This window comes from Grampus griseus (genome assembly GCF_964374135.1).
Source record: "Grampus griseus genome assembly, chromosome: 20".
In the NCBI taxonomy this organism is placed as follows: Eukaryota; Metazoa; Chordata; class Mammalia; order Artiodactyla; family Delphinidae; genus Grampus; species Grampus griseus.
Window position 1 is genome coordinate 23,699,861 of NC_139014.1, and position 15,887 is coordinate 23,715,747.

Sequence of the window (15,887 nt, forward strand, 5' to 3'; positions counted from 1 at the left end):
GAACTGGGCACTTGCTCACACAGGTGACACTTAGGAGGAAACCGAGAAGCGCAAAGGAGTGGTTTCTAATAAGCAAATCCTGCCTTTGATTAGACTGATAATAGGTCAAATAATACACACCTTGGCCCAATGGCCAATGGTTCTCCAGTGTATCCCACTGCCCTGTCCAGCACTGCTGCAGGAAAGGCAGAGGAGGAGCCCCAGAGCATTCCTGTGAGCTCACTGGGAATTTGGACATTAACTTTTCTGCAAACACATCCAGTCAGTGACAGAACCAGTCAGAGATAAGAACTTCCCTTTATTAAGTCTCCACATTCATGTCCCCTTGATATTTTTGTATTTACTTAAGGAGAAGGGGGATTGGGAATTCGGTCTTAAAACATGTAGGGCGCAGGAAAGCCCACTTCCGTTACTCGCCTTGGCAGAAGCAGCCCGATTCCTCAGTAGGATGTGGACTGTGAGCTAAGAAGGACAAGGGACTGGCGGATGCTGGTAGCTCACAAAGGAAACTTGAGGTTAGGGAGACGCAATAAATTCCTGCCGCTTAGACGTCCGGGGCATAACCTCTGCAAGCTAAAGAATCGAACCAGGCCTTCAAAATCCCTCAAGGGACTCAGGCCCCGAAGACGAGCCAGGTGAGTGAGACAAAAGACCAGAGATACCACACAGTACAAAATAGTCATTATTTATATTTTCAAAAAGAAAAAAATTAACATTTGGAAGTTCTCCCCTGTAGGAAGAGGGGCGAATTGGAAGGAACAGGACTGGCTCCTATGCAGGTGGCAAGTCAGGTACGAACAGCTGAGCAATCTGGGCTGGGAGTTTTTCCACACAGCATTAATAATAAGATTTCCTTTTCTCGTCTTTTTGCTCTGTTTTTGTTTTGTGTGTGTTTGTTTTTTAGAAAAAGGAACAGGGGAGAAGAAATAAAATCAGAGAAAAATGCCAAAAAACATTTTCCACAATATCTAAAAACAGAGAACCATAGTTTTTGTCAAGACAGTATGAATTCTGGATGAATTACTTTTTCCAGTTTTCAACACCAAATAAAGATTTTTTTCCAAAAGCTACCACATCAGAATACTCATCTTCTAGATCAAATCATCTCCTTCCCCTTTCACCTCTCCTTGTTGTTTTTCATAAAAGGGTAACGGGAAGTATTGTGTTCTTGCAAACAATAAGTGCTAACAACAAGAGAGCTCTTCTGATACTTGCATGGTGCGTGGTGAGTTCTCACAAATACCCAAGTTTTAGCACAGCTGGATGTACTAAAACTTAACATAAATACTACTGGAATCCAAAAACTGATTTTTGAGAAATTCTGCAAAAATCCTTTCTTCTTTCCTTTTCCCTTCTCTTAAAACTAAATGTCCTTTTTTAATTTTCGTTTTGCTCCAGGCACCTGACGATCTGTTCTGCTCAGTCAGATGCAGACAGGTTTCTCCAAAGTACCACCGCTGGGATGTCCTCAGGGCTAGCGCCTAAACTGAATCCCCGCAGTATCAAACTCGGCCAGGCCAAAGAGAACACAGTGACGCAGCAACAGGATTTTCATTAGGTTGAACAGCCCCGAGTCCCGGGCCCTTCCCTCCCCCCACCCCCATTTCCCCCAAGTTTACTTAGTGCTGTTTTAAAAGTCTGGGGCCACGATGCAGTCTTTTCCCCCCACAACGGAGTAGAAGCTCCACAGATTGCGCTGTCTACCTGGTGGTTTGTGGCAGCAACAGTGGCTGCTGCTTCTGGAAAGTAAACGGAGTCTTACAACAGGCAGGGTCTTAGGACTGCTTCAGGCGCTTGCGCGGGGGTCCCAGGAACGGGCACTGTGCTGAAGCCAGAGAGCGGTACGCCTCAGCCACCAAGTGGGGATGTGACACCACCATTGACTTCCACCCGGAGGTCTCCAAGACGTCCGAAGCATGACTAGGAGAAATGCGAGAGATGGGTTACCAGAGGGGTGAATGGAGGATGAATTACACAGCCACCTAGACAGCCGAATTTCCCAGGGTTTGCTGCTTTGGGTGTCAATGCAAGACGTACTCAGACAGAACCCTTAACATGCATGAGAATTTGCTTGTTAGAAAACGTGCAGACAGGTGACCGGGTTACGACTGTTGTAACTCTGAAAACTAGGACTCTGAGACGCTATGTTCTCAGTTACAAAAGATGAAATGTTCCTCAGGCTCTTCTCTACACCATCAATGCTCTTCATATTCATTGGTGATGCTGATAAAGAGAAAGAGCAAGACTTCTCTGGGTCAGACAGCTCTGAGCTTCCATCTGGCTTTGCCACTTACTAGTCCCATAACCACAAAGCAGGTCATAGCCTGGGGCCTATTTGATAATCGAAAAAGAGGGGCTAATACTCACACTTCACTGAACAGTTAACATCTAAAAAGCACCAAGCAGGTGTCCAGCACAGAGTGAGCACTCAGGACAAAGAACACTTTGCTTCGGAACAATCTTACAGACTTAGAGGACATCATTTCCTGTTTTCAGGGCATTTTCTGCGTTAAGTAATGCTTACTCACCTACCCTGCGACCTCTTAGACCTCTCACCCCCCAGAACTGCTGTTTTGAGGGCTTTAGTGGTAGGCCTGCTTCTCTTCCTGGGGTTTTTTCCAACTTTTGCTCCCCATCAGGCAAAGGAGTATAACATGTCCCACTGAGAATTATTTCAGAAAGTAATATGGTCATTTAGGATGAAGGAACAGTTCTACTGGAATTTACACTTCTTTCTCAAAACAGTTATTTTACGACCTCGTCTCCTGATCATGCCTTCTCTTTTCCCCCGTTCTGCAGTCGACCGCTGGACACTCTTACTAACTCATAAAAATCCACTTCTGCTCTCCCAGAGATCTGCATGTCTTTTTTTTAAGCCGGTGAGTGTGAAGTACAGATACTATCGCTTTAGGGGACACAGCTTTTTCAGACCAGCAAGTTGTCATTTTCATCAATTCTGATCCTGCAAGGTAGTAATACACTTCACTCACCAATCAGATTAGACTGATGAAAGCAGAACCATTTTTCACACCGTCAAGCTGAAGGAAAAGATGGACACTCTCTACTTACTACTAAAAAGCTTAATGAAGCTACTCACCTGTTTCACTCACCAATTCAAAGTCTTCCTTTCTCATTCGTTAACTAACCCAACTACCCTGAAAGAACTTTGAAGATGACAACTCACTAGTTGATGAAATCCACTGCCTGAGTTTTCAGCTGATCTGCGCTGTGGAGGTCAGCCAGGATGAGAATCTCTGCGGCGTTCTCCACGGAGAGGTTACTGCAGAGGGCATCCTCACACATGACCTTTAAACGCTCCAAGGCATACTGTAAAACACAAGCGTGGCTGTCGTCAGAGCAGGAATGCTCTGGACTGACTGCTACTGAAGTTGTTTTCTTCAGCTGTACCATCACGTAACTGGATACCTTAACAAAACTGCACAGACCACGAAAATGCTGCTACTGCAATTATAAAACAAAACCACACTCCGAAGGCCGAAATGAACAGCATAGCTGTTGCATAGCTGCCATTCAAGTTCTAAAGTCTATTAGAAAAATGGCAATTATGGAATAGACCCATATCTTCAAGTTTTCCCCTACCCTGACTACCATTAAAGTGTCTCTTAAACCATCACCACCTACCCTTACAATGAGGTATTTCTCTGCTTCAAGTCGACAGGGACATTACATTTAAATTTCTGCAATCCTTTTATTTAGAGCCAGACTAGGGTGCAGCACAGTCCTTTCTACTTAAGCATTGTCACCAGCCCAGCAGGATATTCCAACTGTCCCATCAGGCTGTGAAAAGGAGCCCTGTGGTGACATTCACCAGCATCTCTACCACTAGTTATTCCTGAATGAGTGTCAACTAAAGGCCTCCTTTTCAACAGAAAAGGATAAATGGAGTCCTATCTTATCGGGGTTGAGGTTAAGATTCTTAGGGTAGAAGAACAAAGCAACAGAGACCCTGGATCCAGTTTCAGCCTAAAAACTTCCTATTTTCCAAGTAAAGGGTATAAATAAATGTTCTGGAAACGAAGGCCTAGGTTAACATTGGGCACATCTGATCTACCTGATTTGTTTTGATGCAACTGTGCTACTTGCTCTCAAATATATTATGAACCTACTAAGGAATTTCAGGGAAAAGGGGGAAGGAGGGATAAAGGAAGGCACAAAATAAAATGTCATTAATCAGCTCATAGGAGGATGATTTGCTCTGAGGGTATCCACAGTCTCCATATAGGTCCCATCTTGAGGGCCTGAGAACTGAATGACACAACACTCCTTCAGGCTGAATCATGACGATCAAACCAAGACACTTTTACTGTTATGAATTCTGGGTGAGGAGGCATATCTGCTGGCACTGTGATCTCCTGCAGCAAAAAGAGAATTTTATTGGTTTTGGGTGCAGCTTTAATTTCTTACATTTGAGTAACTAGAAAACAGTTTCCATGGAAAACGGGAATGACACTACACAAGAAAGAAATTAGGCTGCCGTTTTTGTTTTAAAAGACTGGAAAAGGTTAAGTAAATGTTCAGTCTTCATACAGTGCTGCAGAGAATATTCGTCTTATCCTTTCTCAATAAAATTCTTTTAAAAGGACTTTTACTGTGAATAGCTCTGATCCCTACTGCATAATTAGACAAGAGTAGCCATTTTCGTCCCTTGGGGACAAAGGTTTTTTTCTTAATTATGCTTCTGAAAAACCTGCCTAATGGTAGTCCTTACCCGGGAGATTGAAATTTGTCTCCTAGGGCTGGGCTATGTGTTTTGTTTTGTTTTTGGTCTAATTACATATGTCCCCAGGAGACTGGAAAAACTTAGAAGAAGCTGTTTTAGCCTCTTGGGTAAATTCTAGATGTTTAGATCCTTCCATGAAAATTTTCTTATTCTGTTTTCCTGAAGCTCACAAGGAGGTGTAAAGGTAAAAATGTTTTCAAATAAGCTTAGAGCAACGACTGTCTAATGGGAAATTTTGAATGGAATTTGAAAAACGCACCCTTCCGTTACTTCTCATTCATAAATTTAGAGCACCGCTGTGATTCAACTGCTTTAACTAACACATTGTACTGAAAAGCACCAACCTCAGAACGTCAGTTCAGGCTGACCCCCGCTCTCTCTACTTACAATAGGTTCCCAGTAGGCTCTCTGGCTGAGGAGCAGGAATGAAAACCCAGGGACACAGATGTCTAACCCTGGCTCTGAGAATGTACAACTCTGAGTTTTAGTATTTCTGTCTGAAAATTGGACCTTGTGATGCTACTCATCCTTATGGGAGCTAGACAATGAGGGGGATAAATGCCTGGCTGGTATGTATAAGCACAAGTGACTGCTTCACTGAAAATCGGAGGAAGGGGACTTCCCTGGCTGCCCAGTGGTCAGGACTCTGTGCTCTCACTGCCGAGGGCCTGGGTTCGATCCCTGCTTGGGGAACTAAAATCCCACAAGCCATGTGGTGAGGCCAAAAAAAGAAGAAGAAAAAAAAAAAATCAGAGGGCAGATGAGGCAGAATCATTATAAACTCATGTTTATAAGAAGCAGCCATTTGGGCTGTGTATTCTACTTCCCCAGGACTCACAGCGAATATTTTCTTTCCGTTTCCACTGGAGGCAAGTTTCCTCTGGTCAGAACTGAGCTAGACTGGAAGGGTATAGGATGTTCACATTGCTTAATGGTACTTAATAAAGTCTTGAAAGGTGATAAGAAAGGTGCAGCTATTACTCAATCCTTTTCACCGGTAGCACTGATTGGGTTTACATGCCTCATCCTCTACAAACACTCCAAAAAGATGATCAATAAAGATAAAACCTCCACTGTAAACACAAATACTCTCCTCCGGGGTGCTAAGGGAGAAGGATGGAGATTACTCCCGGGAGTGAATCCTGAGAAGGCTCTAGTGCTCTCAGGCCAGAGCCAGCTGTGCCCCTCGGGTGGGCGCTGCAGCATCACGGCAGGAAAAGGAGGCACCTCCAGCAGAGAACCATCTTTCTCACGGGGTCTACTGCTGGCCGGGTTTAAGCCCTTTAACACCCTTGCCTCAACTGCCCCCCAATGTAAGAGAAGCTTCCACAGGATAAATAGCAATCCTTTTACACCCCCCCCACCCCCACCCCTCAGTCACGTTTCCTCAGACCACAGGGCCTTGGAGGAACAGGTCACTGCTCTCTCTGGTCTATCTACACAATGAAAGTCAGTTTCCCAAAGTGTGTTTTGGGGAACACTAATCCCCAGAGGTGATCCTTGAGAAAAGTAACTCCAGGGTTAACTAAATTGGAGAAATTTGTCTATTATATTCTCTTTTAGAAAACTAACAGTACACACTGACATACTAAAGGTTCTGAGAAAGGTCCTGCTATAAAAGAGCAACACAAAAAAACCCAGTTTGACTTGGTGTTTCATTAACCTCTTCCCCTCAACCCTATTTTGGGAATCACCAGCCTGTTGTTTTAGGTAATAACCATATTTCCTTAAGGCTAAGATCTATATTTTTATTTTCACACTTTAACATTTCTCAAATTAAAACGTGTCTTACAATCAAAGCATACATTTATTGTAGTAGTCTCTCTTTTTTCCCAAAGATCTATTCGTCATCTTTCAATTCTGAATATGGTATATTTCAATAACTTCTAAGATAAAAGCTGAAAATGCTAATAAGCAGGATACTAGGTAAAAGTTATTCTCTTACTGACAAAGTTTAAATAAAAGTTAATGAACTCAAGAATATTTTTGTAAATTACAAAGCCAAATTATAAATCCAAATGTTAGTATTATCTGAATCTTTAAAATCACTGTGGTTAAATTTGAGATCGGCAAGAGAAGAGAGGTAAACATCAACTCATCCTTCTTCTCCATAATTAGGATGACCATATAATTTGCCCTTCAAAGCAGGATACTTTTGAAAACAAAAAGGGCGCTATCAGTAACTGTGTTGGAACACGAGTGTAAACCAAGACTGTTCTGGCCAAACTAAGATATATGTGGGACTTCCCTGGTGGCCCAGTGGATAAGACTTTGCGCTCCCAATGCAGGGGGCCTGGGTTCAATCCCCGGTCAGGGAACTAGATCCCACATGCGTGCCGCAACTATGAGTTCGCATGCCGCAACTAAGAGCTCGCATGCTGCAACTAAGGAGCCTGCCTGCCGCAACTAAGAAGCCCACGCGCTGCAATTAAGGAGCCCGCCTACTGCAACTAAGACTGGTGTAACCAAATAAATAAATAAATATTAAAAAAAAAACGTAACTAAGATATATGTTCATCCTGCCCACAAAGCAACATAAAAGCCCAGTCATGAAACTCAAGAGGTCACCAAGACTCCTAGTCTTGTTGTTATTGTCCTGTTCTCATCTCACCTTGTCAGCAGCTGCCAGCAAATCGTCAGCCATTTTATCGAGGTTCGGAGCCTTCCCCGTGTAAATGAAGCACATCATTTCCTTAAAAACTTCAGGCTCCACATCATTGATTTCAACCCGATTCTATGCCAAAGAAACTAAAAATGAGAAACATTCCAACGGAACAGAATCCCTAAACAATTTTCATGATTTTAAGCTCTGATGAAGAGAGGAGCTCATACCATTTTAAATCTAACACGAATGGGAAAGTTCTCTTTGCCCTATTTGATTGTAATAGCCTTTTCTCCCATCATATGTACCACCTTTGTTTTCTCAAATACAATAGCAAGACAACTATACCTTCGATTTTTCACCTTTCTTTTCCTCAGTAGAAACACGTGTCTAATACCCTCACCCAAGACTATTTGGATGACCTGCCTGGTATAGTGTTTCTGCTTTACCTAGAATGCTTCCAGACTACCTCTCTCTGCTCTCAGAAATTGTCTGTTCGGGGAACTCTACTCCATTTGAATAACATAATAAGACAAAAAAAACCAGGAAAATAAATCTGCTGCCAAACTGGGAAATGATCTGATTCTAGCCACCTAGCTAAAAAGAGGTATCTCTATCCTGTTACATACCTTTTTGCTTTCCTCCATTTCATGTTCAAACATGGCACTAAAAACTGGAGAACGAGCTACAAAGTGAAAGGAAAACAGAAACAGATATGGTTATCACACCAAAATCTCTTGGTTCTTCTGTTATGAAGAAGAGATCATTTTCTTTTTTTCTTTTCTGGCCACACCATGTGGCTTGTGGGATCTTAGTTCCCCGACCAGGGATTGAACCTGGGCCAATGGCAGTGAAAGCACCGAGTCCTAACCACTGGACTGCCAGGGAACTCCAGAAGAAGAGATCATTTTCTTTCCTGTCCCACTACTACAGAAATGGTCTTTTATATCAAATTATGCCAGAATTATAAAATTACTTTCTTTTTATATTATACAATAAGTGAATAATTATTATATAATACGTAGGGAAAATAAGAAATCACTTCTTTCAAAATAATTTATTGGCTTCATTCCAACCATTCATATTTCAAGGAGATTACTCAAATTACCTATGTTAGATGACAATGATATCCTCTGAGTAGATCTTGGGGTTCAAATGGAAGCTCCTTCATGGTCTAAGCAGGGTGTCCTAATACCTGCATTTTTGCCTGGAACAATGATACCTACACTTCCTCCGCTTCCAGGGACCACACAGCAAGGAGGTCAAGAACAGGGCTCAATGGCATCCCTTAGCTAGGTGAAGTGCAGGCTTATTTATGGCAGGCTGTCTGTTCCTCCAAGCCATGCATTATCAACAGAGATGGTAACGCCCCAAAGAGGTGAAAACAATCTTAGGTATCACAATCATTTGTGGCCCTTCAGATCTTAACCCAACTAGACAAAATCTTATTCCTTAATGTCTTAATTTTTTCCTTAGGGGTGGGAATAATGAAAAAAAGGTTCAGAAACAGTGTTCTAAGCCATGCCCATTCTAGTCTAATGAACACCATGAAAAATAACTAAACTTAATTTCAACCATGAAAGTAATAAAATGGCTAAGAAGTCAAATTTTATCATGTCCAATAAATCAGGGGTTTTGGTGAAAGTTGAGACTACCAACCTCTATCGAAGAGAGGAGGGACAGATGGAATATATAGAAGGAGTTTCAGCTAACAGGCACCTGGAACTTTGACCTAATTTATGTCAGAAAGGACTAATTTTAGATTGGCCATTTTCTAACCACATAATCTTGGGCAAATCACGTAACCCTCTGAACCTCAATATTTTAATCTATTCCAAAAGAATATCAGTTCTCATTGTTCTTATCTCTGCAAGGCTATAGACTATAAGGTACTATATAAATACATTACAGAAGCTGAAGACTAAAGGGCTGGTGCTTTTAATAGAGGGAAGGGTCCAAGGCAGCAATACGCCTAGAGGGATCAGTGGATAGAGAGAAGCTGATGTTATGAGAATAAATAAAATGATCTAGGGAGACTAAAGTAGAGTGAAAAGAGAACTAAGGCAGACCCTTAGGGAATAACAGCGTTTAAAGGGATGGGTGAAGAAGAGGGAGGCCACACATTAGAAGGAGCCAGAAAGCCAGCCAGAGAAACCAGAAGAAAGGAGTCAAATAATATATAAACTAGAGTCCCTCAAATTTAGGAACTAGCAGGTCATGTAACTTTGGAAAACCGCTTTTGTGGCATGGAGGCAAACTGAGGGTAAGTGGGAGGAAAGAATAGAGAGAATGAATATGTTAACTCAAGAAACTTAGCTCTGGGAAATAAAGAGAGAATTAACTAGAGGGAGAAGCTTGAGCGTGTGTACAGGCTGAGCGTGAACAGGCAACAGGAGAAAGAGATGGCAACGATACCGGAGAACAAGGGTCTAACTTGCAGAGTAAGGCTTCTGAGAAGGCAGCATGAGACAGAACAACGGTAGAAAGCAGTCTGCTTTGGACACGAAGAACACCTCCTCCACTGAGAATGCAGAGAAAATGCAAGGGAGAGGCAAGAGCCGAGGGAGAAGGGCCTTGATTTTCTCTTGGAAGAAGTAGCAAGGTCGTCTTTTAGGAGCTGGAGATTAAAGGAGAGTGGTAAAGGTGTGAAGTGTCTATTGTTGAGAAAAAGAAAAGGAGCTGACTACGCATCTGTAGAAAGGGGTCTCGGCAGTGCCGAGGGCCTAGCTGAGCACAGAGGCACGCACACAAGAGTTACTGCCTTCCTTTAGCAAGTCTCAGTAACACCTAGTTGAGAGAGGGATCAGGAAGATGGTTAGACTGAGCCAGACAGAGGTTTTGCAGGTGTGTACTTCAGAATGACAGGGCTGATGGTCTTGGTAAGAAATCTGTTACCTGAAGGTTCATGTGATTTCCTCTTACATCTCTTGGCCTGAATATAATTTTGTGGCTGAAAGCTACGCTTCCCTGTGAGGTAAGGCCATCAGTCTGCCTTAACAGTTCCTGCTGTGTGCCAGTCTTTCTGGTCTTAAAGACCAAGGGCCTATTACTAGAACAAGACCTGATCTTCCACGTCACTGGCAACATTCTCATTCTTCTAGTAAGTTTGTATGGAAGAGAGGGCTAAGACCTCCAGGGCTGGGGATTTGGCTATGTGGTGGTTTAGTCCTGAGTCCAGAATCCTCTCCATTACATCCTAAGTCCCTGTCTAGGGGCTGATACCTGCTCTTAACCAGTGTTTTGACATCTAGCCTCCAGGTGCAAAGGCATCCAATACACATCATCATCCATTCCTCGCAAATGATGGCCTAAGTCCACTACAGAGAGAAAAAAAGAAGGAGCATTTTTATGGAGAGTAGCCTTTTTGGTTTTGACAACGAATGTCACCACAATATAAAAATATATTTAGCTGCAGTTTTTTTGGACTAGTTCAAAAAGTTGAAGTCATTCAAAAGGTGATTATGCAGCCACTGTTTTTCCTCGTTTAACCACAACTAAAGCTCCCCATGAATAAATACCAACCTGCTAAGATAGCTTTGTGAGCCTGGAATTCCTGGCCAGCAACACACAAACAACAGTCTGTGAACCGGGAACTCTCCCACAGCCCCCCTAACTCATCCGCCAGCCGGCACTCAGGAACCTTCACCATATTCATGGTGTTCTGGCCAGAAATGTTGACAGAATCTTGCACCACACTCACCTGTGAAAGATAAGAAAACACAGTCCAAAGCTTTTGTTACCAGGAATTTTCTTCCCAGCAGGAGGAGAGATGACTTCTACCTTGTTGTTATGGTACATTTAGAAACTGATGTTAGGCATATTCTCTTGAAACCACCTTCACAAATGAAGTCTTTAACCTCTGGATCAAGTAATTTCCAAACTATCATGATCATACTTATTCTACACCATCTCAGGACAGTAAGGAGAGAGCCCCACAGATCTCCTTCTCTTCCAAACTTCTAACAAGCTCCTCCTTCCCTGCCCTGAAGACCTGGGCAAAACCCCCCGAGGGAAAAAACTGACAAAAACAAATGTTAAACCTCAAGTATTTACCTTATTCTGCCTTCAGCGAAAGGTTAAATATAAAGAACTCTATAGAAACTACCATTTAAACTAAACTCTCCAGAGAAAAGACTCCAGTAAGCCTAAGAGCACTTCACTTTTTCAGTTGGGTCTGGAACAGAAAAATAAAATGCAGCTTCCATACGGCATCTCCTCACAAATGTTAGTTTAATGAACAGGACTGGGCCTGCAAGATCTTGCGTAGTGGTAACTGGGTGGGTATCCCACACCATTTATACCCTCACTCGGTCATTGGTGACAACGACATACAAGATGACTGGCTCCAGCTGGGCATGCACTTACAGCTGTGCAACACAATGACGACAACGGGTTTATAGAGGAATCCAACTTGCCGCTTGGCTTCAGCAGCAGCATGGTTTAACCAGTTGAATTAACTGTTCAGTCTAGAGAAAAACCCTGGTAACTTCTAGATGGATCAATGAAGCTCACATAAGTTTGTCAGGATACAAAATACAAGGATTTATAAACCATATAACATCATAAAATAAATGTAAATGACCAAACTGAAGATGAGACCGAACAGATCAGTCTTCCGCCTGACAACCCTGGCTATGCGTCCTCTCCTGTATCACATTAGGCTAGAAATGTTCAAATGAAAGCAGAATTCACAAACCCTGAGAATCAGCTCCCCACTCTTGCTATTCCTATGAGTTAGATGAGAAAGACAGCTGAGGAGCATCCTAAATGACCCAAATTTCTTTTAACCTTCAAGAGGCAAGTCATCCCTTCCTTAAATGCAGTCATAAACCCAGAGGCAAAGTTAATGCCCCATCCAAGTGACCTGTAGTCCCTTCTGCGTAGGAGTGAGATATTTACTATCAGGTCATGAAGTTTATTCATTTGTTTAAAGCTGGCTGTTACGGTCTTGGGCAATGAAGCAACCAAGCTAATGAGCTATGAATGTGCTTAGCATCAGTACCACATTTATCAGAGCCAGAGTATAACATTATTTTAATAGCCCAGGACCCAACACAAACCACTCCACAGAGATCGTCCCATGTAAGATCTCTAATTTGGTTCAGCAACTTTCTCATATTAACACCCTTACTTCTTTGATATAATATTAACACCGAAAGTAGAAGTGGCCTACTTCCAGTTTTAGCTTCAAAATACTGCTGATTTAAAAACAAACAAACAAAGCACCAAGGAAAAGACCAATTAAATCCAACTTCCTCATAGGGAAAGGCAGGAATCGCTTGGGATGGCCAATGAAGGGAATGGAGAACGCTTTTGGCACTGGGTTCCTAAGCTTGAATTAAACCAGGCTGACAGGAGCCCAAAGTCATTAACACTTGATGGCAATCTACTAGACTGGGTAAAATGAACTGGCAAGAGCCAAGCTGATTTGCAAACTGTGGTGACCAGTGGACTCTGTGCTGGTTGCACGTGCACTTGGTAATGAGTGCGGCCCAAAGACTGTGACTCCTCTCACTGGGGCAATTCCTCTCTTCAGACACAGACAGGAACACAGCAGGAAGGAGAATGTACCTTTACTGTCTGAGCCAGACTTGTTCTGCAGATATATGGATGCCTGGAGTCTCCAGAGCTCTGAATGTCTGGCACCTCTTACCAACATTAAATACGCTTAATTAAAAATAAATTTTAAATGGCATACACAAATGAGTCTTCAGAGCCCAAACTTTTAACTTAGAAAGGGATTGTTTTCCTCTGCAAATGATGATGCTAAAATGATACCATTTTGAGAAAAACTAAAGATTTTTTTTTAATGCCTATAAAGTTGACTACGGAGACTCATTCAAAATTGCAGCTGTGAAGATGACGTGACTGTGACATTTATGTCTTAGAAATGACTGCATGAAAATGTCTCAGGAAGGCTCTATAACCCTCTAAATTTCAAGTTGTAAAAGGGCCTCACTTTTAAAGTCAATTCCTTTTCTTAAAAAAGAAAATTTCATAAAAGACATAAAATTTCATAAAAGATTGTGCCATTTCTTGTTTACTTTGTCTAAACATAGAATGTCAAGGTAAAACCACTGAAATATATTTTTAATTTCTGTATAATTAAAACAATCAAGAAAAAATAAACAGACGGCATATAGATTGTTTATAGCAGCAGCACTATTCCTAATCAAAAGACTAGCAACAAACTAAATGTCCATCAGGGGACTTCCCTGGCGGTCCAGTGGTTAAGAATCCGCCTTCCAATGCAAGGGACGTGGGTTCGATCCCTGGTCAGGCAGCTAAGATCCTGCATGCCACAGGGCGACTAAGCCCACACGCCGCAACTACTGATCCTGCACACTCTGGAGCCCACACGCTAAACTAGAGAGCCTATGTGCTGCAACTACTGAGCCCGTGCGCCACAACTAGAGAAGCCCACGCACCACAACTAGAGAAGCCCATGCACCGCAACTAAGACCCAAAGCAGCCAACTAAATAAATATTAAAAATAAATAAATAAATGTCCATCAGCAAGAGAATGAATAAACAATCAACTGTCGTGTGAATACACAGCAAACTACTGTACAGCACTAAAAATCAAGAATTATAGTTACATTCACAATATAAATAAATTTTAGAAACATAATATGAAAACAGCAAGTCCTAGATGACTACATACATCCTGACACCATTTTCATAAAGCTCAAAAACAAGTGAACCTAAACAATATATGGTTCAGGCATGCAAATAATGAACAAGGGAATGATAAACAATTCAAAAGCGCTATTTATTATCATCATCTGAGTAGGGAGACAACAGGTCTAAGGGACAGGGGAGAAGCATATATAGTTCTCAGTTATTGGTGATGTTGCTGGGTTGGGTGGTAGGTTTACTACATTATCATGTTTTATAACCTATAATGATAATACATATTTAATCACCAGTTTTGTAGGTCAAGATCAAATATTATTAGCATTTTCATAAGTTCAACTAATATATACAAATAATCCATTTAAAAATGATAAAAAGAAAAATTAGTAGACCCACATATTTAAAATTTGGCAAAAAAACATATTCCCAGGCTTTGAACGGATATTCTGTGTTTGATAAGGAAAGAGATGTTTTAAGAGTTAACTAGGGGCTTCCCTGGTGGCGCAGTGGTTGAGAGTCCGCCTGCCGATGCAGGGGAAACGGGTTCGTGCCCCAGTCCAGGAAGATCCCACATGCCGCGGAGCGGCTGGGCCCGTGAGCCATGGCTGCTGAGCCTGCGCGGCCGGAGCCTGTGCTCCTCAGCGGGACAGGCCACAACAGTGAGAGGCCCGCGTACCAAAAAAAAAAAAAAAAAAAAAAGAAGAGTTAACTAGTATTGAGATATTTCATATTTGGTATTTCATATTTCATATGGTATTTAATATTTCAACTTTAATTGCAACATTACAAAGAGGCACTGGAATCTTCTACCTGTCAGAGGCATACACACTGACGGTGGAATACACGTATATTTATTGCTAACAGCTACTTGTTTTCAATATAAATAAGTGGAAAGAAGATCAATAGAAGCTGAAACATTTCAAGTAGATTTTCTATGGTCCAAATTGTTACAGAGAAAATTAAAAGTGTAAAGCTTTCACGATTCTCTCTTTCATTACCAAAAGAAAACTTGGTAGAGCCCATGTTTCCTTGGGTAAATGGCATTCAGTTTCACTTAGTGTAGCACAGCAGACTAGAGATGGAAAATGGAGAGCTGACATAGCCCTGACACTAATTTGCTGCACAATGTTAGTAAACTTACCTGACCTCCTTAGGCACTGCTTCTCTCCCCAGTAACATGAAATGAAGAGAAAAGAACGAACCTAGCTCAAAGGATTGTGATAAGAGACAATTAAGGGAATGCGTTAACTAAGCAACATCAACTTGGAAGAACTGCCATACTTCCTAATAGTCAGACAGAAAGATCACCGAGAATCAAAAGTGAACCCAGTGCAGCACATTACAAACAAGACTACTCAGTCGGCATTTTTCAGAGTTTCATTAATGGTTTTACCACTGAAATACAACCCAAACACACAAATGTGTGATTCTCAGTCTTTCGCCTTCGGATTCCCTCTTGTGGCCTCTGGGAACAGACCAAAAATATCCACAAAACAACTGTACTTATTACTTACATCAGGACAGGACAGAAGTGCCTGGGCCAAAAACCGAGTAAGGAATGGAACAGTGGAGTACTCATAACCTAAATTTGTATGTGGACATCAACTTCATAAAGGCCTCTAAATTATAACAAAATACTAACTAAACCAATAATAAATAAATATGAACAAAATAAATTTGTTTATAAATATTCTATTGATAGAAGTAGCACAGGTCAGAAGGATAGAATTTGCACCAAAGGACGATCCAGCTCTGAAATGCACTAAGAACTTAGATGAGCTGCAGACATTTTTAAAACCCACACATTCAAAACACACCCCCCACGCAACTGTCTTGCAATGCTGAATGCTACTAAGTCCACAGAGAGCCTTGGAACAGAAACGAGTCTCACTAGGCACAAGCCCAAGA

At 41.9% G+C, this 15,887-nt stretch overlaps 1 protein-coding gene across 2 annotated transcripts in view; it reads right to left on the bottom strand.

Moving 5' to 3' along the window:
* Window positions 1-327: 327 nt before the first annotated feature.
* The window catches only part of SPOP (speckle type BTB/POZ protein), a 67,859-nt gene continuing 52,299 nt past the window's right edge, over window positions 328-15,887 (bottom strand). For both annotated transcript variants that reach the window (XM_082678726.1, XM_082678727.1), the window contains 5 exons: window positions 10,866-11,043; window positions 7,973-8,028; window positions 7,353-7,475; window positions 3,185-3,327; window positions 328-1,920 (listed from right to left, as the gene is read on the bottom strand). In XM_082678726.1, coding sequence (XP_082534852.1) covers window positions 1,776-1,920; window positions 3,185-3,327; window positions 7,353-7,475; window positions 7,973-8,028; window positions 10,866-11,043 — 645 coding nt within the window. In that variant the 3' untranslated portion in view covers window positions 328-1,775. The remainder of the gene's footprint in view (window positions 1,921-3,184; window positions 3,328-7,352; window positions 7,476-7,972; window positions 8,029-10,865; window positions 11,044-15,887) is intronic.